At 37.3% G+C, this 26,469-nt stretch overlaps 2 protein-coding genes across 7 annotated transcripts in view; one reads left to right on the top strand and one right to left on the bottom strand.

Moving 5' to 3' along the window:
* Positions 1 to 1,917: 1,917 nt before the first annotated feature.
* On the bottom strand, positions 1,918 to 14,032 carry LOC110443006. 3 transcript variants are annotated; one of them, XM_021486941.1, is made up of 7 exons: positions 13,702 to 14,032; positions 12,449 to 12,582; positions 9,893 to 10,061; positions 8,482 to 8,808; positions 7,586 to 7,780; positions 6,703 to 6,888; positions 1,918 to 3,708 (listed from the first exon to the last, which is right to left on the bottom strand). In XM_021486941.1, the coding sequence occupies exons 1-7, from the start codon at positions 13,829 to 13,831 to the stop codon at positions 3,335 to 3,337; spliced, it is 1,515 nt and encodes a 504-aa protein (XP_021342616.1). In that variant the 5' UTR covers positions 13,832 to 14,032; the 3' UTR covers positions 1,918 to 3,334. The 3 variants fall into 3 exon arrangements, with proteins under 3 accessions (XP_021342616.1, XP_021342617.1, XP_021342619.1); XM_021486942.1 differs by having other exon boundaries at positions 13,680 to 13,765; XM_021486944.1 differs by lacking the exon at positions 13,702 to 14,032 and having other exon boundaries at positions 12,520 to 12,588.
* A 63-nt stretch (positions 14,033 to 14,095) lies between these two features.
* LOC110442995 (DNA polymerase delta catalytic subunit-like) overlaps positions 14,096 to 26,469 on the top strand; it is a 35,279-nt gene continuing 22,905 nt past the window's right edge. The window contains exons 1-11 of one of the 4 annotated variants that reach the window (XM_021486919.1): positions 14,096 to 14,147; positions 14,518 to 14,653; positions 15,850 to 15,923; positions 16,530 to 16,636; positions 18,233 to 18,349; positions 18,641 to 18,813; positions 21,685 to 21,778; positions 21,963 to 22,131; positions 23,241 to 23,485; positions 24,688 to 24,854; positions 25,836 to 26,081. In XM_021486919.1, coding sequence (XP_021342594.1) covers positions 15,883 to 15,923; positions 16,530 to 16,636; positions 18,233 to 18,349; positions 18,641 to 18,813; positions 21,685 to 21,778; positions 21,963 to 22,131; positions 23,241 to 23,485; positions 24,688 to 24,854; positions 25,836 to 26,081 — 1,359 coding nt within the window. In that variant the 5' untranslated portion in view covers positions 14,096 to 14,147; positions 14,518 to 14,653; positions 15,850 to 15,882. The remainder of the gene's footprint in view (positions 14,148 to 14,517; positions 14,654 to 15,849; positions 15,924 to 16,529; positions 16,637 to 18,232; positions 18,350 to 18,640; positions 18,814 to 21,684; positions 21,779 to 21,962; positions 22,132 to 23,240; positions 23,486 to 24,687; positions 24,855 to 25,835; positions 26,082 to 26,469) is intronic. The other 3 variants (XM_021486921.1, XM_021486922.1, XM_021486920.1) reach the window with 3 other exon arrangements.

Here is a 26,469-nt window from a genome sequence, read left to right as displayed (position 1 = left end):
ACTCTAAAGCACTTTACAGTACATAGATATACAATTAGCATATACATAAATCAAAACAATTTTTGAGGAATTCACAGGAGCTGCCTTATCCACTAACTACTAGTACTATGCCACCTGGCTAATATCTCCCTATGTGTGTAAATGTAAATCTAGAAGATCCAGCAGCTCTGGTAAAGTACTTTCTTGATCCAAGGAAACTCAACATATACATGTACATTTGTAAACAAGGGATGTTATTGCCCTGAGGCCAAAGTGGTCCAGGTGCCTAAAGTCTGTATTTTTTACCATACATGTTGTATTTTGTTTGAAATGTCAATAGAGCAAGATGAACATCTATATGGTGTGACCCCTGGGGCTGAAGGGGCAGGGCCCAAATATGTAGAGGAAATTTGATATTAAAAAAACAATACTGATCCCCGATATAAAACGGCACACAAACATAGGTATAAAGACGCATCTAGTATATGCTACCATAGTTGACTCCTAGGTCCAATCCCAGCCTCGAGAATTAGATGCTGGGTGATAATATAGAATCGGTTGAGATTTCCATATAATTACCATATATACAATGACTGGCCATAAAGAAAATAAGAGCCATTCTGTCAGGATCTGACCCTTCTTAATTAGAATATCTGTCAATGAGGGAAAATTTCTCATAAGGGCCAGGGGAATTGTTAGCAAGGGGAACATACATATCAAATATGAGACAAGATCTCTCAAGTACTTTCTGAGAAATACAGATAACAAATCTTACCTGTCAAAATCCAAGATGGCAGCCTGTTGGCCATTTTGTTTTTCTGATCGGTCCCGACAGTTAAAATTCACAGGTTTATACCAACCTTCATATTAAAGAGAAAGATCCCTCTGGTACTTTCTGAGGAAGAGGGATAACAAACCTTAACGGTCAAAATCAAAGATGGCCACTGGTTGGCCATTTTGTGTTTTCGATCAGTCTTAAAAGTTAACACGCACAACTAGGGATCAGGGGGAACTTACATGTGAAGCATTAAAAGGACTTGTTTAAGGATGGATGAAGGGCGATTGAATAGCCCACCATTTGATGATGATGATGAGCTAAAATGAATCTAACCACTTGGTATTGAGAAGTAGAAACTGAAATGGGGGAAATATTTGTAATAGTATTATTTTGACATGATTGATTAAATATCCAGGTGAGTGATACGGGCACCTTATTTATATTTTTAACCTACCATCTGATGATGGTGGGCTATTAATCAAACAACCCTTCGTCCGTGGTCTCCTCAGTACATCATTAAACAACTTGTTAGCACTATTTCTCAGAAAGTACTAGAGGGATCTTTTTCAAATATCAGTATCTCTTGAAATTTCTCATGGTGACTCTAGTCACGCATATCAAATTATTTGACTGAACGGAAACCAAGATGGTGAAATTTTGAAGTATTTGAGGGAACTTCCTAAAATTTTACATGAGGTTTTCCCATGTTCCCTCATGATGTATATCAAATTTGGGACTGATATGAATATGCAGATGGCTGACAGGTGGCCATCTCAATTTTTGTGAGTAAAAGTTTGTTAGCACTATTTCGCAGAATGTGCTTGAGGGACTTCCTAAAATTAAATGTAAAGTTTTCCTATGGACCCTTGTTACGCATATTAATTATGGGACTCATTTTATGAAAACCAAGATGGCCAATAGGTGGCCATCTTGAATTTTGAGAAATTTTTTTTTTTTAGTAGCATTTCAAAGAAAGTAGAAGAAATTTCCTAAAATTTAACAGGAATTAGTTTTCCCATGGTCCGTTGCTAGCATATCAAATTTTGGGATTGATATGAAAACAAGACCAACAGGTGGCATTATTTCTCAAAAAGTGCTTGAGGGACCTTTCTTTGATTTTACAAGAAGACATCTAATTTTGGGACTGATCAAAATACCAAGATGGCCGTCAAGCATGTACCACAGGAGATAAAAACAAACAGTGTTAATGTACTCTAGTTTTCATAATTACGTTAAACAAATTAAGATACTGTTTCCATTAAGGTACAGTCAAACCTGCTTGAGAGACAAAAATGAAGTAAAATTGAGGAATATCTCCCAAATTTTGATAAAAAACCCCCACTTTATTTTCAAATTCAAGCAGGCTATAGTTAAATTGAGGTAGAACAACTACAAGCAGGAACCAATCTACCAAACCAAAGACTTAACTGATTTTTTTTAGTAAATTTTATCTGGAGAAAAAATTCGCCCGTCTCTTAAAATTCTCCTTTGAGATATAAATTTACTGATTTTCTGCAGGAAATTCTTCAAATCTGAACGTTTTCCTCCTGTTTTTAGATAGTGTAAGTGTAGCAACATACAATAAGAAAAGGATGACGCCATACATTTCTAATATACCAAGGTAATTATTACAGTACAGTATAATGTCATCACTCAAGATTTCATTTGTTGTTACTATAAACAGAGTTTTTGCATCATTCCTCTACAACTTAATCTCTTTTCCAAATGTTATGAAACTTCAATACATGTGTTCACAAACATCAAATCTTGCACAGGTTTGCTTTCTGAGGTTCGGGGTGAAAGACAAGATCACTCTGACAACTGTAAACATGGAATTTGGTGTCATTGCTCTAAAGAATTCAGATCCTATTCTCTGGAAACTCTGTACGCGTTAACAAAAAAATTCTCTAGTAAGATTTTGTGGTTCAGTCTTCTTGTGCTTAAAACAAGGTCTGGTAGTAAAAATAGAATTTCTGCGCCATTGCTCTACAGAAGTTCTCATTCAAAGTTTATTTTTAGTTTAAATGCTGTTGTTATGAAACTTTTAATGCTGTTGTTATGAAACTTTTAATGCTGTTGTTATTAAACTTTTAATGCTGTTGTTATGAAACTTTTAAGTACATGTTCACAAACATAATCTATTGTACAAGTTTGCCATATCAGGGGTCAAAAACAAGGTTACTATTTCTACAAATTCTAAAGAGAGAGACTTAAATTATCCGAATGTCAAGAAACTTGAAATAAATGTTCATCGTTCAACTTAAGTCTCAACCTTTCTAAGTTCACTGACAATATATTCAGTGTAAAAGATTTGATCGTACCTGTACACTTGGCATTTGGGATGTTTTGTTAAAAAAAATGAAACATCAAGTGAAGAATGATAAAAAGGTCAATTCACCAAAAATATATATCAGTCCTCGGATAAGCCAAATCAAAGCAGTATCATATAACATCATCAGCTATTCATATTGAAACTCACTAGATTTTTTAAGGCAAGGTTCTTATATACTAATAGGAATTTAGAATTGGTTAAGCCGATCTTTGTGAATGTTTGGAAGAGATGCATAGTCAAAGCAATCACAATCCAAACCTTTTAAGGATACAGAGCATAAGTTCGTCCCTTACAAACACAGTGTCTCGCAGGCTATTCAGCTCTGCATCCGACAAGCTAACACAGTCTTCCGTGTAAGTTATCTCAGCATTGAAACCTATCAACACACAGGAGCCCTTGCCATATGTAGAAACAAGCACAGCTGCCTCACCATTTCCATAGCAAGCAAGAACTTCTGGGGACTGTCCTGTTGTTTCCTGGAATGTGATATTTTCCTTGTTGATACTGTACCCGAATACCTGACCAAGGTCTCCACACTTCAAGTTCAGGCTAACCAAGCGACCTGGCACAGCAGTATCGGCAGATCCTCCATGCGTTGGCTGCAAGCTACAGGTGGTTTCTGAAATTAAGATATCATTTTCAGTAAATTTTGTCCTTGATGATGAAATGCTGGAGCTTATAATCTTAACAAGAGGTCCAATTTGTCTAGCTCACCTGATTTAAGTGGTATTTCTTTTTGCAAACTTCATAGCACTTCATTTCAGCTTTCTACTGGCCAAATATCACGACTCATTTCATTTTCAAATTGTGGTTTTACAGTTTCGACCCCCATGAGCTTGAATATAGGTCAAGGAAATTTATTTTTGTGACCTTTGTAGCAAATGCCTAGCTACTGACAATATATTAAGACTATAGGGCTTCCTGTGTTTTATGAAGCGGTTGTTTGCTCATGACTAGTTACTGCATGTATATGGGTAATGAACCTACGCCTCTGGTTTATAGCCGACCATATTGATATATTAATACTAGTCTATTTCCTTAACAGTAAGCTTGTGGTCAATAAGGAATCCTGGCTGTAACTTTGTTGTTTAATCAATGAGAATCAGTATACCTGTAGATGACCCAGACTGTAGGTAGGAGGTAAACAACGAGAGTATACTTGTAGATGACCCAGAGTGTAGGTAGGAGGTAAACAACGAGGGTATACGTGTAGAGGACCCAGACTGTAGGTAGGAGGTAAACAAGAAGATTTTACCTGTAGATGACCCAGACTGTAGGCAGGAGGTAAACAACGAGAGTATACCTGTAGATGACCCAGACTGTAGGTATATAGGAGATAAACAACGAGAGTATATCTGTAGATGGCCCTGACTGTAGGTAGGAGGTAAACAACGAGGGAATACCTGTAGATGACCAAGACTGTAGGTAGGAGGTAAACAACAAGGGTATACCTGTACATGACCCAGACTGTAGGTAGGAGGTAAAAAACGAGAGTATACTTGTAGATGACCCAGACTGTAGGAAGGAGGTAAACAATAAGATTTTACCTGTAGAGGACCCAGACTGTAGGTAGGAGGGAAACAATAAGATTTTACCTGTAGATGGCCCAGACTGTAGGTAGGAGGCAAACAACGAGAGTATACTTGTAGATGACCAGACTGTAGGTAGGAGGTAAACAACAAGGGTATACCTGTACATGACCCAGACTGTCGGTAGGAGGTAAACAAAGAGGGTATCCCTGTAGAGGACCCAGACTGTAGGTAGGAGGGAAACAATAAGATTTTACCTGTAGATGACCCAGACTATAGGTAGGAGGTAAACAACAAGATTTTTCCTGTAGATGACCCAGACTGTATGTAGGAGGTTAACAACGAGGATATACCTGAGGATTACTCAGATTGTAGGTAGGAGGTAAACAACAAGATTTTACCGGTAGATGACCCAGACTATAGGTAGGAGGTAAACAACAAGATTTTACATGTAGATGACCCAGACTATAGGTAGGAGGTAAACAACAAGATTTTACCGGTAGATGACCCAGACTATAGGTAGGAGGTAAACAACAAGATTTTACCGGTAGATGACCCAGACTATAGGTAGGAGGTAAACAACGAGAGTATATCTGTAGATGGCCCTGACTGTAGGTAGGAGGTAAACAACGAGGGAATACCTGTAGATGACCAAGACTGTAGGTAGGAGGTAAACAACAAGGGTATACCTGTACATGGCCCAGACTGTAGGTAGGAGGTAAACAACAAGGGTATACCTGTACATGACCCAGACTGTAGGTAGGAGGTAAAAAACGAGAGTATACTTGTAGATGACCCAGACTGTAGGAAGGAGGTAAACAATAAGATTTTACCTGGAGATGACCCAGACTGTAGGTAGGAGGTAAACAAGAAGATTTTACCTGTAGATGACCCAGACTATAGGGAGGAGGTAAACAATAAGATTTTACCTGTAGATGACCCCGACTGTAGGTAGGAGGTAAACAACGAGGGTATACCTGTAGATGACCAAGACTGTAGGTAGGAGGTAAACAACAAGATTTTACCTGTAGATGACCCAGACTGTAGGTAGGAGGTAAACAACGAGAGTATACCTGTAGACGACCCAGACTGTAGGTAGGAGGTAAACAACGAGAGTATACCTGTAGACGACCCAGACTGTAGATAGGAGGTAAACAACGAGGGTATACCTGTGGATACCCAGACTGTAGGTAGGAGGTAAACAACAAGATTTTTCCTGTAGATGACCCAGACTGTATGTAGGAGGTTAACAACGAGGATATACCTGAGGATTACTCAGACTGTAGGTAGGAGGAAAACAACGAGGGTATACCTGTAGATGACCCAGACTGTAGGTATATAGGAGGTAAACAACGAGAGTATATCTGTAGATGACCCAGACTGTAGGTAGGAGGTAAACAACGAGGATATACCTGAGGATTACTCAGATTGTAGGTAGGAGGTAAACAACAAGATTTTACCTGTAGATGACCCAGACTGTAGGTAGAAGGTTAACAACGAGGATATACCTGAGGATTACTCAGACTGTAGATAGGAGGAAAACAACGAGGGTATACCTGTAGATGACCCAGACTGTAGGTAGAAGGTTAACAACGAGGATATACCTGAGGATTACTCAGATTGTAGGTAGGAGGTAAACAACAAGATTTTTCCTGTAGATGACCCAGACTGTAGGTAGGAGGTAAACAACAAGATTTTACCTGTAGATGTCCCAGACTGTAGGTAGAAGGTTAACAACGACGATATACCTGAGGATTACTCAGACTGTAGGTAGGAGGAAAACAACGAGGGTATACCTGTAGATGACCAAGACTGTAGGTAGGAGGTAAACAACAAGATTTTTCCTGTAGATGACCCAGACTGTATGTAGGAGGTAAACAACGAGGGTATGCCTGTATAGGACCCAGACTGTAGGTAGGAGGTAAACAACAAGGGTATACCTGTAGATAACCCAGACTGTAGGTAGGAGGTAAACAACAAGGGTATACCTGTAGATAACCCAGACTGTAGGTAGGAGGTAAACAACAAGGGTATACCTGTAGATAACCCAGACTGTAGGTAGGAGGTAAACAACGTGAGTATACCTGTAGATGACCCAGACTGTAGGTAGGAGGTAAAAAATCCGGACACATTTCCCATCATCATCACTACTCCACCATTTTCTATGAAGTTCAGTATATCTGTAAATGATTGATGAGCAGAGTCGATATCTTGAGTATCCATGGAAACCTCTCCAATGACCAATAAAGCAGCATCTTTTTTCCACAGTCCTGTAACCACAAAGACTTCCTTATATTTTCAATATAATACAGTAAATCCTTGTTATACTGCCACCAATTTTAAATGAAGTTTTGACATTATATTTGAGTTGGCAATTTGAGGGGTGTGTGAAGGAAATGTTCACAAACAGAGAAGTGAAATGGTGTTAAGGTATTTCCATTAATTATCCTTCAAATGTTGTATTAGGTATACAGCATAAACCTCAATTTTANTTGGGGGGGGGGGGGGGGGGGATGGGAAAAATACCTTTTTATTTTTGACATCGATATCGCCCTGGTGGTTAAAATATAATTAATGAAGGATTAATTACATTATACAAGTCTGTTTCGGTGTACAAAGAAAGAGAGAAAAATAACACATTTTTTTGCTCAGTATTTTCTACTTTCGGCTCTTGATGTAAACAATATAGTTTCTTTGTACATGTACAGTTTGTATTGTTTACACTTCTAGGCCTAATGTTTGTTTACAAACAAATTAACAGTGCGTGTATAAACATTTGACAGGTACATCACATGATGATCCCGCAATTTTAACTCCTGATAGAGGCAGTCGGTTGACCGAAATAGAATGATCAGAATAAATTTTCCTGTTCAAATACAATAACATCAATATGTCTACAGTGGTCTGAACAAAAAACCTTGTAACAAATCGGAGGCCATTATGTATACAAAACCATACTGGACTGACCTTCCTTCAGTTTGGTGTCATTGAGCAGGGAGATGGTTGTGTGAGTGATGTTTACAAGGGAAGACAGACACTTCAGCATGGCTACTGAGCTCCAGGGACATGCCATCTTCCCGTTGTATACATACACTGTAGAGGTCGCACATGGTCGGATGGAATAGTGGTCAGACATTGCTGTCCATACCTCACCACTCTCATCTGTATACAACATATAGCAAGTAAACAGATTCTTTGATTATTGTGTCAGTGCTTTTTATTTTAACCAGGATATTTTTATAAGTGTAAAATATGATGATATTTAATGAACAGTTTTTTCACAGAAACCGATTGACCAATCAGACGATAGAACGTTAATTTGCAGCTGCTGTGCAATTTTAAATTTAAGGATATTTAAAGAATTTAGTGCACAGAAATGAAACAGTTAACAGGCCAAATTCCATAATGTTTGTGTACAGATCTGCCTAATAAATTACTTATTAAAATATTCAGGTAAAAAATGTTATAGAAGTTTACATAGATACACTTGCTCTCAATGCCCTCATTTTGTAATTTGGTTTTGTGCTGTGGTGATCCTGTGACTGTTATCAACATGTTGCTTACATGTAAATTACATTACATCATGTCTTGTTAATGTTTCTTTACCTTGTTAATAGTTTACATTTGTATTTTGAAACTTGAATTTGAAGTACTGATACCCAGTACACATTTTTATGCATTAAGAGTCAATTTTACTAAGTGTATTCACTCTTGGATTTTCCAACATAACTTATCATCATTCCACTTAAATAAGCATTCACCTAACTATGCAATTACAACTTAACATCAAAGTCTTGTTTTCTTTTTCTTTTCAATCAATGTAGCCACTGATAACTTCATTAGTATATAAAGTTCTGTGATACCTTTTAGTTTGATTGACCAGTTGTCGAGAAATTCCACCAGGGTTCCATCAGTCACTTTTTGATTTAACATACTGTGAATCCTGACTGGCTCATTGAGCTGGAACAGTTGATATTTGATGGCATTCTGGAACAAGTCCTCCTGTGTCAGGGACATGCACTCCTCTAGGTACTTGCTCATTTTTGCCAGGAAGTGCTCTCGGTTCACAATACTGCCGTTCAGCTGACTACGGGCACTGGTAGATATCGTGTGTAGCTCAGGGTGTCGACGCACATCAGCATTCACATTCACACCAATACCAACGATACACAAACGCTTTGTTTTATCAACTGGTTGGGAAATAAAAGGAAACTTTGGTAAACTTTTCTTCAAAAAGTGGCATGAAACTTTTAACTGCTTCATAAAGAAAAAATGCAAATGGTGAAACAACCAAACATTAAACAAGAGGCCCAGAGGGCCTGTATCGCTCACCTTTTTCTTTTGTTACATGAAACTAACATACTTGCAGTACAGGTAACTTCAGACTAAATTTGGTAACTAGAACACAAGACATTTTAACATCTCTTCAACGGTTCTGAAGATATTGTTGTTTGAAATTTGTGAAATTTTAATTTTAAAGCTTTTAATCCACGTTAACCTTTGACTCCAGCTAGCACTTAACGTTGACCTTTGACCTCATTACTGTAATAAAGAAAACAATTTACACAGCTGGTCTACATAACATACCCGGGTATCATGACCTAATGGTTCTTAAGATATTGTTATTTGAAGTTTTTAACATATCTGACCCCTGCGACCTTGAAAGTAGATCAAGGTCATTTTAATGAGGAAAGTCTATAGCATTCCATCCCAGGTACCTACTGGCCAAATATCATGCCCCTAGGCCTTATGGAACTTGAGAAGAGGAATGTTAAAGCTTTTAACCCATGTTGACCTTTGACCCCCGACTAGCACTAAAAGTTGACATTTAACCTCATTACTGTAAGAAAAAGATTAGCACTGCTGGTCTACATAACATACCCCAGTATCATGACTCTAGTCCGAATTGTTCTTATGATATTGTTGTTTGAAATTTTTAACATATTTGACCCCTGTGACCTTGAAAGTAGGTCAAGGTCATTTAAATGATTAAAGGCACAACAGATACATACATCACATCTTATAGGTGGTGAGCAGTTTTCATGACACCAGGTAAATTTGAAGATTAAATCTATACACTTATCAAGTTATCATATATTAGACTCCAACCTCGGGAAAATCACAAAATTTTAAATCACAAAAACTTAACTTTCACTTACTGAGCAACATCAGTAAATAGTGCGACAGTAAATAAATCCCAGTATACAGTACCTACATTGTAACATTCCTGTATCTTCCAAACTAAAAGCACAATCACTGTAGACCTATACTTACAAGGTAAAGGTCCTTTATCCTCTACCAATATTCCTGCCATCTTATGACCTCTGACCCAGATATCATTCAGCCATTTGATGTTGATACCCTCCACACCCAAGTCAGCAAGTGTCATATAAACAGCCAGTGCTCCTGCGACCTCCATCATATTTTCATCCTTCCTTGGATCCTGAAAACATCAGGTTCATGTCATCTGCATGTTGGACTGCCATGGAAGAATTTCTTTTAACAATATTTTTCACAAGTATTGTGTGTCTATAAAATACAAAATTTCATTTGTCAATGGACAGCATTATAAATTTGTATAGATCTGGAAAAGTCAAAAGGATACTCAAGATTCGACACTAACACTAGTCCTGGACTAGTAGATTTCAGCAAGGACTAGTGAAACACCCAACCGTAATGGTCCTTTTGACTTGTGAAAAATATTATAATGATAAAGATATTCCTTTTAAAATTTTAGAAAACTGCTTAAAATAAGATGTATTTCATGAAAATTGTAAAAACAATCCTAATTTTTTTCCTTAAACCATATTTCTATGGCAGTAGTTATTTTAAGTCCCCTACAGTCGATTACTTGATGTTTCGTGCTGTAGATCGAGATGTTTCCTTATCAGGAAATCTTGGACTCATTACATTGACGTAGGACTAGTAAATAATCTAGTTAACTAGTCCTGTGGAATAACAAGCAAAAAAAGGTTTGTGTCTAACCCTGATACTATTTTGATTTTTTTTCTAGTGCCCAATGTAATCTCCAGAACATTGTTCTAGCAAGACATTATATTCAACACAGTAAGGAGTGCAGTGTTTGAGCGTCTCTGCTCAAGTGTTTGTTACTGTGTGTTCTCCTAAAGTATCTCCTTATCTGTGAAGGCAGACAGGTGTGTGTAAAAGCCCTGTAATACTAGGGCTGCAATGCCAGGGCGTCCAAGAAAAATGCAGAACGCCAATCTGCGTGCAGTGGAATCGCAAGCATCGCCAGTGAACGCGGTGGGATCGCATAGAACGCGGAGCGACGGCGCGCACTTTGAGCATGCCCAAAAAAACGCCGTCGCTTGGCGTTCTGATAAGAGCGCAGTGGGATTGCCGTGAGGTCGCCATAGCAGCGCCACAGGATCGCTGCAGGCGCGCACAGAGGTCGTAGTGCAATGGTTATCGGTGGCGCTTGCATGGCGTTCTCTGAGATGACACTGCGTCTCTACTGCGCTTATACAGCGCCGTGACAACTTGATGCACGCAGTGGAGGCACCGTGAGAGCGCCATTAGAGTGCAGACAATCGCCAACTAGGGTAGCAGTATACAGTAGAGGGTTGTGGCCATGGGTGATAATTTTGTTAAATGGCTAACCCCTGTATAATGATATGTAAAAAAAATATAAAAATAAAACTGTACTAAAATTGGTATAAGCATGATGAAGTGGGCTATGTGAGCTTCACATTTGTAAAAAAGAAAGAAGATTTCTTTGGTTCGAGAATAAAATTTTGGCCATAATACGAAGGGGTGCGTACACATGAAAAGCTAGCTTTACAGGAGGTACAATTTTGACAACAGCACACGACGCAAAATTGCAAAAAAGCAAGTTTTACAACTTTACTGGGACCCAGATAATTCTGCAACCAGGAAGGTAATCTTTAATTTCAGACAGAGCTTAGGAAAAAAATTACTAGTTGCGGGGTCAAATTTTGGGTTAAAAATAGTAATTTTTGGCATTTTTTGATGTAACCATGGTTTTCACACAAGTGACATACATAGAAGAAAGAGGTTTATACACTTCTCAGTACTTTATATGTATTGTAAATGTAATGCAGTTTACAAATATATATACATGTATACATGTGTTGTGTAGGGTAAATCCGCTGTGTTTACATTTCCTCGACATGTGCCTTGTTTATCAGAGTCGGGCCATTTCTACTGTTCACTGCTACCTAGAACTCTGTAGGAACGTGGAAGAACGCCATGGAGCTCCGTAGAAACGCCAAGGTCGCCGTGAGAATGCTGTGACATCGACATCTTCATGAAAAATATCAATTTTTACTGCGATCTCACGGCGCTCTGTGAAATTTAACAACGCTGTGCACTCGCGGCTCGGTGTGACATGGCCTTTAGGTAACACAGGTGCTTGTTATTGGTCCATATTTTGAAATTCCACTCTGGTTTAAAGTGGTCTGATTTTCTACAGATAACTTCCCTATTCAAAAATAGCTCAAACACATTGATATATTGTCCTTAAAACAGCTTTTCTAGTAGCCTAAAACATGAAAACGTGACTGAAGGATTTCAAACATTAAGAATCCTTTATTCTTCACAGTATCACAACACACATAAAAATGTTTTGAACCAACTTTTATATGTTATTTTAGATGCATTGTTAAACTCTATGATTTGAGATTTGTAGAGCAATTTCTAACGACTGATTTAAAAAAAAAAAATTACAAACACCATTTATAAGATTCATGAGTTATAATCAAGTTATTTTTTATCCATGACATTTTCAAGTAACATGAACCAATTTTGGAAAAATACATATTGTTAAGAAAAGATATATGTATATGATACCTCAAAAACAGCCTCTCTGTGGTAGACATAGGAGATGTATATGTTTCCAGTGTACTGTGCATTCCACTTACGATTCTTCATTCCTCTAGCTTTAGATTGTTGCTCAGCCATAATGGCAGTCCCGTTAGGTGCTCCTGTTTTAAATTTAAAATTACATAAGATGAAGTGTCGTGTGTGATATTCTAACGAAAAAGATTCACAATACATGTAGGATCCATATGAGCTCTTTTAATTTAGGTCATTGAAGTTTCAAGTCCATTCAATCAAGAGCTTTTAAATAAAGCAGAATCTAAATTTACCGTTCATGGCCCTCAGCCGATTTAAGAGGTGACATGATAGAGCTATGCCAATCCTTTCCGAGATATATGAACCTTGTCAAACTCCATTTGACTATTTAACACTGGGTTCAATCATCCACTAATGTTCAGAACCTTTCAAAAGCACAAAGAACTGTTAACATGTGGAATAGTTTTCAAGCAGATGCATCTGAAGTATAAGTCAGGTGTAGAAATTTGCTTTTGAGATCTAAATAATACTACCCCGGTAAATTGAAATTTTTAGTATATTGCATTATATTATAAGAGCTGATAAGAGCGTTGTTAAAACCTACTATATATATATATATATACAATGAATTAATCTATATATCGATGTGTATAGTGGAATTGGACTCACAGGGTCGATTGTGTGACCTCAGTGCTGAGGTAGCTTGATTGGTTAGAGCATCTGTCTTAAGAGTTTGGAGGTCCCACTGACCCAGGTTTAAATCCTGGTTTACCTCAGCTTTTTTATTATTACATTATTTCCACTCAGAGAAGTATCATCCTGAGTCTTGGCCTGGGGAATCCTGTGTCGAAGTCCCCCCAATGCACCTTCCAATACCACTGGGTCTGTCTGAGAACTGGCCTTACATGATACAGCAGGGTCACTATAAGCTGCCACCAAATGTACGTGCGGTTGATCACCCATCCAGCTACTGGCCAAACTCGATTTTGCTGAACTATATAGTGAGCGGGTCCCCGGGTTAATTACTGCATCGCTGGAAAACCTACATGTTTTAAGCTTGCCTGACATTAGCAGGCAGTATTTCCCCCTCAAATTCCTTAGCTGTATAATAAAACACACCATATGACAATGATAGCAATGCCAATCTACTAACAATTTTCGGTTAAAAATATCTATACACATAAGACAAAACTAATATGGGCGACAGTACACGAGTCATACTAACAGACTAATGATAAATTATTTGCCTTCATTTGCAGCCTTCAATGCATCATCCATCGTTGTCTCTGTTATATCTTTATATGTGAATTTCTTTCCAAATTCATTTGCAGTCAAATGCTTTTGGAATTCGGCTACATCAAAGGTATCTAGTGCCATTTTAGCTCCAAGATATTTCACACGTCAACAGATAGTTCAGTTGCCTAGAAAGTGAAAGTACAACCGGAAGTTGACCTCAAACACGTAAAAGGTCCCCGAATGCTGTCCTTTCCCCGATATTATACATATGTGGTAAATGGTTAAAATGGTGCCATATATAACAACTATGAAAAATTAGCTCATAAATCAATGAAAGAATATGCAAAAGTTCTATCTCTGTACTAATGTATACTTAACGATTCATATAGTAACGCGAGACAACACGAGAGTTTCTCACTCCCGCGTTTTCAGGAAAATACGTAAGTTGAAAGCTAAGGTAAGCAAAATATTTTTACTTCATTTGACATACTGGATAACTAAGTCAGCTGCTAATGTAATTTTGTTATTAAGATAGTTGAGATCAAATGATGTATATTTTGCCGTTTTCCTCACAATATCTAGACTTTCTAGGCAAAAAAAGGTCCAATTTAAAAGAGAAACATGTAGGTTTCATTTTCACTTTATTTCTCAGCAACGTACAGCTTGCACATGATTAGCTTACACACACTAAACTGTAGTAGCAAAGGACCCAGGATAGTGGGTATTTTCACAGTCATGGTCCGATCCAACCAAAAAATAGTAAAACAGATAATATTAAATAAAATATGGGGTCGTTATATATCAGCTTGTAAATTTAAATGTTTCAGGGCAAGAAGAAACTGATAACATACCAGCATTAGTTTGACATCTTCGTATGTGTACACCTGAACACAAAGAGTTCTCGCCCAAAAAGAATCGGACATTGTATTTTTGGAGTGAAGCAGCTAGGCCACTTCAGAACAGGTTAAGAATGAGTTTGGATTGGTCCCGGAAGTTTAGTTAACATCTTAGCCTGGTCCATTTTCTTCCTCTTTGGGATACCCAAACCTGGGGTTGTTAATGAAATAACGTTGTCTTCAGCCTTAGGGCCAAAGGCTTAAAAAAGGAGGGAGTTTTTAAACAGGACTCAGCTGGGTGACGTAGCTCAATTGGTTATTTTTTGAACATGCAATCATCTTGAGTTCGGAGGTTGTGGGTTCAAATCCAGTCTTGACCTTTTGTATGTAACAGTGGGTTGGTGGCTGTTACGTATACAAGCTCTTGTTTCACCATAAGAAGCATGTCACAAACTGTGTCTTGCATTTGGTAAACTATGACTTTGACCCTTTTTAATAGCCAAAGGTGTGAAATGAAATAACAATAATACAGCTGACTCATTGCAAATTGGGACATTGACCTGTTGATGTGTTGTTATGAATTTATTGCATGTGTGATATGCTCTCAAATTAATTCATTTTAAAGATTAAAGTGTAACAGGAAAGAGAAAAGGGTGCTTCCACCAGGAATCAAACCCTCGATTACTCCAGGTTCCTAGTTGGACGCTCTACCACTGAGCTAAAGGGAACTTCCCTCTAACTCTAAATTAGAAGGCGACCTTACCGGTAATCCTATGTACAATTAAANCCCCCCCCCCCCCCCCCCCCCCCCCTTTTATCTAAGGCGTAAACTGCAAGCTATTGGTTTTATTAAATGTGTTCGTCCTCGTACACCACAACCCAGATTCTAACTCCCTGTCACCACAGGGAGGGCCACGGACACCATTTGTAACAGGAAAGAATAGTGTGCTTCCACCCTCGATCTCCAGGTTCCTAGCTGGGCTAAAGGGAAATTCCCTCTAACTCGAAGCTAGAAGCTAAGGCAACCTAAATCCTATGTACAATTAAAACCTGCCATAAAAGCATGATATTTTTTATTCGTAAATATCAAATATTTTTAGGCAGTAGTTTTAGATGAAACTAAATTATAATCAATGTTTTATATATATATTTTTTCAATTGTATTTAACAATATAATACAATGCGCATGCACGGTACTTATTTTAGTGCGGTATAAATACTTAATATTGTAGTACATTTATACTTATTAATATATCTGGTTTACAGTTATGTGCAAGTGTTCTTTAGTAAATTTTAAAGGAACCTTTTGTTCTTCCTTTACAGTATATTACATGGCATAGGAAAGAAAGAAACACAATGGATGCTAAAAAGTTGGGACCACCCGCAAAGAAAGCCAGGTACATTGTTGTATGTCTTAATTGTATATAAATAGTTTTAAATTCAACTGTTGAATCTGTCAAAAGTGATAGCTAAATTGAATTTGCCTTATAAATATGAAATGATCAGGACAAATTACCAAAATCATAATTGTTAAAAACCAATATTGGCACTTCCGGGAGTGTATTGGGTACTGTTTAAGTTCAATTCCCAGTAGAAACAGTTTGTGCATTTAAAATACCCAATTGGGAACCAAAATTTTGTTTTAATGAATTCCACAACTGAGTTCATTATGCAGATAATATTCATCCACTCATTTTAGGAAATAAAATCATTATGCAATAAAAGTAATTAAAAAATATCCTTTTCTCAACATATCTTAGTTCATAATTTATCAAGAAAATATGGTTTATTTAGCTGTGTATGACTTGTATGTATATATGCTGTGTTCTCTCAGTAGTTTTCATTTGGATGTGTATGACTTGTGCTTGTATATGTGTGCTGTGTTTTATCATTTGATGATACAGTCTATACATATTTTTTTTACTTATCATGTAACTGAGACGGCATAGAGCTGTACATTATTGATTTAATAAATTATACTAATACAGATATAACTATTTCAGAAATGACTTTGACGATGAGGACCCAGCAGGTTTTGAGGATGAGCTGGCAATGTTTGATGAAATGGAAAATGAAATGAAGGGAGATGTTGACATGGCAGATGTTGCAGGTTAAAGTTTACAAATAGTTGTTGTATCAGAAAAATCTTTCCTTTAGAGCTGTGACAATACATTTTCTCATGATGCACAGTTTTTCTGCCAAATACAGGCTGTTTCCCTTAGCTAAAAAGTGCCTTATTTTCTCAAAATATCAAAAAAATGAGGAATCTATTCCCGATTTTAATACAAATAGTGCTATATTTTCCCAATTCATAAAGGAACAGGCTGTTGTAAAATTTAGGTAACAAAAACACAGATGCATATATCTAAATATTTACAAGATCCCTACAAGCTTGGTCTATGAACTAAATAAATGCCAATTAATAGACAGCATTTTCTATAGCGACTGTCTTTTGACGTACCGTTAAGTTTGAACACTGGGCGTTCTTATTAGTGTATCACTGTCACAAAGTTCTAGGTGTAACAAATTTAACATTCCTCATGCAGACATCTTTCAGTCAATGTTGCTGTTGATGAACAGGCACAAATTAAGTTGACTGGCTTTTTAAGAATCCTTTTTTCGAGTCTAAAAGAACAATGGGTTTTATATTATTTTTTAGCGGTGTAGCGATTCGACGATGCATCGTTGAATCGTATCATTTCTTGATTGCCGATGCATCGTGGCATTCGCCGATAGTATCGCGTTACTTTAAAAACGTTATATACGGCCAGTTACCGCTCTTTTAGACTGGTTACCAGTCCTGTATTGCGACCATTTATCGGCAATAATTCAGACATTTTCAGAAATATTTAGTACTTGCAGGAACTCACAGGGACACATAAATACGGTTTGAATCGGCAATGATGTCAATTACAGTTTAAAAGATAATTAGAAGGGACTGAAAACAATCTCCTAAAAGAAGGAAAAGCTGAAATCTTAAGAGTTTGGTGTTTTTATGTCGCCATAATTCAGCTGTTAGCAGTCCTCGTTGATATCTGATTGGTGAGTGACTGCCTTTAACTAAACTCACTCCTCTAATATTGCTGTCGGGTCCAGTTGGATTTGCAGACACTCGGAAAACTGATGTATATTTCAGGAAAAATTGAAATTGTACCCCATCAATAGGATCAAAGTTTCTCTTAAAACATATTTTTTGTAAAACCAACATTTAATATTACCGACAGCACCTGCTCTGCCCATACCAGGTCAGGTGTCAACAGATCTCCTACTCGAAGGGACAACACCCAACTTACCATTATAAACGATTAGGCGCTAGTGTGATCAGTTTTCCCAACATAATTCATCATCTGAATGAATGTGTTTATGTAGGATAATCAAAAAAAGAAATGCTTTACAATTTATGAGATAGATGACATTTCAAAACAAATAAATTGAGCATGGTATACAAACACTTTATATTTATTTCATATCAAGGTTAAAAGTTTCAAATTAAGAAAAACTATAGTAACATATTTGTACAGAAAGTTGTGACAAGTATCGCGATACGTATCATATCGTGACCCATGTATCGTGATACGTATCGATCGTCATAACCCTTGCGATACACACCTCTAATTATTTTGTTGAAATTCTAATAAAAGAAGTTTACACCTACATAGTCGAGGTCTGACTGGAAACATTACAAGTCCTCCATGTTTTGTTTTAGGTGATGGTCCAGACAATGTGGCAACCAGTACAAAGTGGTCTCGACCTCTGGCTCCAACTCTTGACCCCCGAAAAGACAGTGTGACCTTTCAGCAGATGGATGTGGATTATTATGTTGGTGAGAGATCTTGAGCTTGGTTTCCTGTTTCAGTAACCGAAAAGTATGCTACCATTAACATGCTTTTGTCTTTTATTTGTTTTTTAAGCAAAACATGGTAACCGAAATTCTCATTGTGTTAAACAGGATATTTTATTGCACGTCAAAAAAGTAAAAATCTGAATATATATTCCCTCTTTATTTTGGTCCTTATGTTTGCAGATCTACATTGAAAATATATTTTCAGTAGTAATTAAGAACTATGATGTGTACAGAGACTACAAATGGCTAAATCAAGCTTTGTGTTTACAGGTAAACACATGCCAGGTATGCCTGGATGTACGAGCGGGCCAGTACCTATCATTAGGATGTATGGTGTGACAATGGAGGGACACTGTGTACTTGCCCACATGCACGGCTATGCACCTTACTTCTTCGTCCCTGCTCAGCCAGGCTTTAAGAGTCAGGATTGTGATGCTTTCAGGGTAATGCTGTTGTACTGGGTGCTGTTTGTCACCATTATATTTATGTTTTGTGAGATATAAAGTTTTTTTATTTGTTCCATATTTGATAGTCTATCTGAAGTTAAAACATCTTGCAGATATCTGGATTTGAATAAAATTCACGTAAATGGTGTTTTATAGGGCTGTTGACATGTACTGCCAATCAAAATAAGTACAGCAATATAAATACTAATTAGTGCACGCTATCTGAATTCCAATGTATTACAAATACGTAGCCAACTTTTTATAATGCTGTACATGTGTACCATATTGTATTTTTAGCTCACCTGCCAGAAGGCCAAGTGAGCTTATGCCATGGTGCGTCGTCCGTCCCACATCAATATTTTACTTTAAACAACTTCTTCTCAATAACCGAAAGGCCCAGGGTACTGATATTGGGCCTGTAGCATGCTGGAATGAAGGGCTACCAAGTGTGTTCAAATGAATGACCTTGACCCACTTTCAAGGTCACAGGGGTAACATATGTTAAAATCTTCTAATGACTTCTTCTCAATAACCAACAGACCCAGGGTACTGATACAGAGCTGCCAACTCTTACGATTTAGGCGTAATTATTATGATTTTGAGGTCTGAATTACGCTAGTACGATTTTCCAAGTAAAATTACGATTTTTTTTTAAAATCCGGAATTTTTCTGTTTTTTTGTTAGTTTCGCCGTAATCCGGTCCCGATGTCCGTTTTCAGTATTATAATCGCAAATCAGATACACACGTGCGTTTGCATCGATTCTCGAGATAGGCTGGAGTTAATTCAATGTGAAAAGGACGTTTGTAGATGAAGTAAAATGGCGGAAAAACGTGTCAAACTGGACGGGCAAGAAGACGTTTCTCCTAGAAAAAAAAGGAAATTATCCATTCAGACATTTAGAGAAAAACAATAAAAGGTAATGAATACATGTTTGTAAAAAAGCGATCGCAGATTACTATTTCTTAATCTCTAAGGTTGGCAGCTCTGCTGATATTTGGCCTATGGGATGAAGGGCTACCAAGTTTGTTCAAATGAATGACCTTGACCAACTTTCAAGGTCACAGGGGTCAAATGTCTTAAAATCTTCAAATGGTTTCTTCTCAATAACCAAAAGGCCTAGGATAATGCCAGTAACATGCTGGGATGAAGGACTACCAAGTTTGTTCAAATGAATGACCTTGACATATATTCAAGGTCACAGGGGTCAAATATGTTAAAAAACCTTTAAAAGACTTCTTCTTAATATAAGCAAAAGGCCAAGGGTGATGATATTTGGCCATTAACATGCTGGGATGAAGGACTACCAAGTGAATGACCTTTGCCCATACTCAATGTCACAGTGGTCAATATATGCCATGGTGCGTCGTCCGTCCCACGTCAATATTTTACTTTAAACAACTTCTTCTCAATAACCGAAAGGCCCAGGGTACTGATATTGGGCCTGTAGCATGCTGGAATGAAGGGCTACCAAGTGTGTTCAAATGAATGACCTTGACCCACTTTCAAGGTCACAGGGGTAACATATGTTAAAATCTTCTAATGACTTCTTCTCAATAACCAACAGACCCAGGGTACTGATACAGAGCTGCCAACTCTTACGATTTAGGCGTAATTATTATGATTTTGAGGTCTGAATTACGCTAGTACGATTTTCCAAGTAAAATTACGATTTTTTTTTTAAAATCCGGAATTTTTCTGTTTTTTTGTTAGTTTCGCCGTAATCCGGTCCCGATGTCCGTTTTCAGTATTATAATCGCAAATCAGATACACTCGTGCGTTTGCATCGATTCTCGAGATAGGCTGGAGTTAATTCAATGTGAATTCTCCTAGGAAAAAAAGGAAATTATCCATTCAGACGTTTAGAGAAAAACAATAAAAGGTAATGAATACATGTTTGTAAAAAAGCGATCGCAGATTACTATTTCTTAATCTCTAAGGTTGGCAGCTCTGCTAATATTTGGCCTGTGGGATGAAGGGCTACCAAGTTTGTTCAAATGAATGACCTTGACCAACTTTCAAGGTCACAGGGGTCAAATGTCTTAACATCTTCAAATGGCTTCTTCTCAATAACCAAAAGGCCTAGGATAATGCCAGTAACATGCTGGGATGAAGGACTACCAAGTTTGTTCAAATGAATGACCTTGACATATATTTAAGGTCACAGGGGTCAAATATGTTAAAAAACCTTTAAAAGACTTCTTCTTAATATAAGCAAAAGGCCAAGGGTGATGATATTTGGCCATTAACATGCTGGGATGAAGGACTACCAAGTGAATGACCTTTGCCCATACTCAATGTCACAGTGGTCAATATATGTTAAATCTTAAAATGATTTGTTCTGTATAACCAAAATGTCCAAGGTAATGATATTTTGCCAGAAGCATGCTGGGATGGAAGACTATAAACTCTGTTCAACCTGATGTCCGTGTTCGACATTCAAGGTCACATGCTTCATATGTTTAAATCTTTTAATTGGTTCTTATGAATCAAACACTGATATTTTGCCTGTAGCTGTATTTTAGTCCACTTTCAATATTACAAGTGTGAGATTAAAACCAGGTGAGCGATGCAGGCCCATTGGGGCTCTTGTTTCTAATGATGACATGCTTGTTTGTTTTTTCAACATCAAAACGATGTTTAAATTTTCAAAAATAATCAAGTGAAGAATGGAACTAACATTTGGCAGAAATTTGCTGACAATTCATTTATACTTTTTTTAAGGAAAGAAATAAAAATATGTAGATTTTGTTATTAGCATGAAAATAAAAATATTTTATATTAATCAATTGATAATTCAGAGTCAGACACAACACATTGCAATATTTTAATACTACTGTGTTACTAGGGTTTTACATTGTGTTTACAGAAGGAACTCGACACTGTTGTTATGAAGGACCTGAGGTCTAACCGAGAGGGTTTACAGAATGCTGTGCTGGCTGTCGACATGGTCAACAAGGAAAGTGAGTTGTTCTCATTTGTATGCACCACCCATGTTGTAAAATGTATTTTAGTACAACAATACATGAACACAAAAATATTTTGCAAAAACCTTTTGCACATAAGTTGCTAGAAAATTAATTAAAAAGGTGAGTAAGTGAATGAATTACTTTGATTGTTGACTGATTGGGTTTCAAATCTATTTAGGCATCTATGGGTACCATGGCAACAGAAAAGTGCCATTTCTGAAGATCACCGTTTCCCTTCCTCGTTTAATTGCGCCAGCCAAGCGATTGTTGGAGCAGGGATTTACTTGCCCAGGCTATTTACAGTATGGATACCAGTCATATGAAAGCAACATAGACTTTGAAGTTCGGTAAGAATTTATTGGTGGATATCTGTGACAAAATTATTTTATGTTAATTATTTGGCAATTTAAGTTTAAGATTATATTAAGAGTGATGAAAGAAATATTTCTAAATAAATATGATATTCATTCATCGAAACTTATATTTGATTTTGGGATTCCTAATATGAATTTTGAAATTTGTTTGTTTCACAAAACTATTAAGTCTTCAGTTTCTTTTACAAATCCTTTGTCTTGCTGCATTAGAGAATATGTAATTTTAGCCATCCCTCCTGAATTTAAGCTATCCACTGGTAATATAAAGTGAATTGCAGTAAAAATTCAGAGTGGTCAAGTTATATTCAGAAATGTCCAGTTATATTACCCAAGTCTGATGCAATTCAGAATTCTGTAGTCACCAGTGCAACAAAATGCTGACTTTCCTCATATCATGGTAATGTTTAACGCACCCATGCTGACTTTTTACTGAAATTCACTTTAAATTACCATGGTTAGGTTATACTCAGCATTGTCGTTTTAAAGTCAGCATGATCATTTAAAAGTCAGCATTTTCATTTCAAAGTCAGCACGGTTGGATAAAAGTCAGCATGGTTGGTTTATATTCAGAGTACTGGCCGTGTCAGCAGTTAAAACATTGTGTTCCAAACGAAATGTTTCCATTTTCTACCCATGTTTTGGTTATCTTTAACAGTATGGACCAATCACGCAAGGCCTTATTAATGCTCAGTTTTCAAAATAAACACCTTTACTTTCTTTTACAAACATTGATTTGATTGGATTACCAGTAAGGTTGCTGCAGGGAGGGTTAAATTATTAAGAAATAACTTGCTATAAAATGCAACAAGGGTGCCGTTCCTATAATATGAAGAATTATTCAACACACTTTAAGATGGTATTGAGGGAGAATTTGAAGGTTTCACTTGAATAGGACAAGAGACTTACTGATTGGAAGTGATAACAACGATTTTTCAATTGAAAATTCACATTCGTATGAATTTATTGTTAAAACATAAAACCTTCAACAAACCAAAAAAAGAGATAGATATTTTAAAAGGTTTTTGTGTTGATCGTAAATAATGGTGGGTCATTTACAGTCGTGATTTCTGTCTGTGTTCTAGCTTCATGGTAGACAGTGATGTGGTTGGCTGTAACTGGATTGAAGTTCCTGCCAGTAAATACCAGCTGCGAGACCGAAGGAACTCGTCAAACTCCGACATCCGTCACCCTCCACACACTTCACGGTGCCAGGTTGAGCTGGACGTGTCTTGGGAAGACTTCATATCTCATGCTCCAGATGGAGAATGGTCGAAGGTAGCGCCCCTAAGGATCCTCAGTTACGACATAGAATGTGCTGGTAGGAAGGGTAAGTTGATCAGCTATAGAATACTGTCGGATATTACCCGGATATAACATAAAGTTTGGTATGCCTTTAGATACAAATTTGATTACTTGGTTCTCAGGCCTGGGCACATGTTTTTTAGGGCACGGCATTGCCGATTTTATCGTGAAAGTAATAAAAAAAAAAATGTGAATGCGCCAGCCGCTGTCTTTAAAAAAATCCGGAAAATTGGTCCGCATGTCGTTTTTACTTGTTAGTCATCCTAGTCCCGAAAACATTTGAATAAAGATAAGGATTGATATACAGGCAAGCGTTGAAATGATTATGACTTATTAGTCTTGTGTACAAATGGCGCTCATTTCGGTACAAATAAGGAATGGGGGGTTCGTGATTCTCGTCTGGAACATCGTGGGGGGATTTTCGGAGGCTTGCTCTATGACGGGTCTATACACAACTATAAAAAGACAAGGTAATGCCAACAATGAACGTTTTATAAACTACACAATAAAAAAAAATGGCCCTCGTATCGTTTTTGCCATGTAAAATGGAGTTATGCTGCATCTCTTTTGAAAATATTGGCCCGAGAACCTAGTAATTAATTTTATTTGGCCTTAGTAAACTAGATATCTGAAGTCACTTTTGGTCAGTTTTCTCGCTTTATTTGCAGATAGTTGGTAATTTTTTTAATTCTATGTTCTTTTAAACACTCTAGGCACTTCTACTATGATGAAGTAGCTAAAAGTTACTAAAATGGGGCCTTTTCAGAAGTGGTGAATTTTCGTGCATCGTTTCTAGATCTGTTAATTGCCCCCTATTCATTACTTAAACCATTCGCTCTTTCTCTTCTCATATGACTAATTTAGGATTTATTTTAAGATAATTCTGAAACAAGTTTTATCAACTGATATTGGTCATTTCATTTTGCCTGAATGGAAATGCAAAAAGAGTTGTAATACAGGATTAAATAGAAGTACCTGGAAAAATGGCTGATATACGGCTGGCTGTGATATCTGGAAAGTTTTAACTTTAATGCACCGATAACAATATTTTTTTTTAAATTTTCATCTTAGAACACATCTTGAGAAGTGACTTAATTTTTTGTTTTCTCACTGAAGTATATCATAATGTGTATGTGATATATATTAGAAATTAAAGAATAACCAGTTGGACAACATAGGTACATTTCAAGTAGTAAATTACAATTCATTTTATGTTGTTAATGACAGGAATCTTCCCGGAGGCAAACAAGGATCCGGTAATACAGATTGCAAACATGGTGATCAGGCAGGGTGACCATGAACCATTTATTAGGAATGTGTTCACCCTCAACACCTGTGCTCCAGTCATAGGATCACAAGTCCTGTGTCACATGAAGGAAGCTGACATGTTAGAGGTATGGTATACTCGATACCTGCACCAAGGTCATAGGTACACTGCTCTCAGACCTTATACTACCATGTTGAGTTGACTCAAGCTGAGTATGACTATTGAGTCTGGGAAATTGAGTTTGAGCTTAGCCTAAGGCGGACTCAAAGTGATGGTGATATTGATTTCTGTCACGTGAAGGTTGCCCACATGTTAGAGATAAGCCATATTCAACACCTGTGTCCTGGTCATCTGTAGGTTCAGATTCAGTGTTACATGAAGCAGGTAAACATGTTAGAGCTAAGTCATATTTAACACCTGTGACCTGGTCATACTGTAGGCTCAGATTATATTTACTGTTACATGAAGGTTGCCCACATGTTAGAGGTAAGTCATATTCAACACCTGTGTCCTGGTCATACTGTAGGCTCAGATTCAGTGTTACATGAAGCAGGTAAACATGTTAGAGCTAGGTTATGCTGAATATATCTGTGCAAGTCTTGATTAGAGTCCTCTGTCTCACGAACAAGGCAATGCAGTAGATAGCGGTCATACTCAACACCTGTGCCCAAGTCATAGGCTCACATTCTGTGTTATATGAAGGAGGCGGACATATTAGTGCTAGTTCTTACTCTGCTTCTTGTACCCTGTCAATATGGACAAAGGAGGTTGTCCCAACATATTTAAGAATAAATTTCATATGTACTGATATTATTTACATTATGATACAGTATAAATTGAATACAGAATAAATTATAATGTGGGATGAATTTGATTATTGCACATTCAATTTAGGGATATTCAAAAAAATATGTAGTCCATCCCAGGACTTGTTAGGGGTATCAACCACAATAAAATAATAGGAAGGACACCCAATCATTGATAGAAGTACTTTACTTTTGGAGCCCTGGCTTCAAGTAGATTTTTTGACTTGATTAACCATTCGGTTATTAGTCCCTTTTCACTGCTGGAATATAACTTTAAAACATTGAACACTTATTTATCACAGAGATGGGCAGCATTTGTACGAGAGGTGGACCCAGACATCATCACTGGTTATAATATCCAGAACTTTGACACCCCTTACCTTATCAATCGGGCCAATCATCTCAAAGTGAAGGACTTCACATTCCTAGGACGTATCCGAGACATCAAGTCAGTTATAAAGGAGTCAACTTTCCAGAGTAAACAGATGGGCAAGCGTGAAAACAAAGTCGTCAACATAGAAGGACGCACACAATTAGATCTCTTCCAGGTATGTTCTGATATTAAGTACAGTACGCGTCAGGTGATTTGGTACTCAGTCGCCCGCCGAGCGACAAATTTTAATACCTGTCGCTCGTAGCCGCAGATGATCGCAGAAGAAACGCCGGCTATATCAAGGTAGATCCGCCGGCTTTACATTGATAAGCCCTCCGCGACTATCCCGCGTTCATGGGTGATGGAGATTAACTCTGGACAGAGAAAATACAGTATATTACTAGTTCAAGTTTTATTCAAACTTTGGGCCATGTATGTGTCTGCTGTGGCGGCTGTTCCTGTCTACGGTACCACAGATGCACAGTAACAATCGGCACACCGGACAGAAAGCCCTACTTGAATCTCTCGAACGGAAAAGAAATGCCAGCACATACTAGGGGGGG

Source organism: Mizuhopecten yessoensis, unplaced genomic scaffold, assembly GCF_002113885.1.
Source record: "Mizuhopecten yessoensis strain PY_sf001 unplaced genomic scaffold, ASM211388v2 scaffold716319, whole genome shotgun sequence".
Lineage (NCBI taxonomy): Eukaryota > Metazoa > Mollusca > Bivalvia > Pectinida > Pectinidae > Mizuhopecten > Mizuhopecten yessoensis.
Note: the sequence above shows the minus strand (reverse complement) of the source record. Positions and strands in the feature narration are given on the sequence as shown.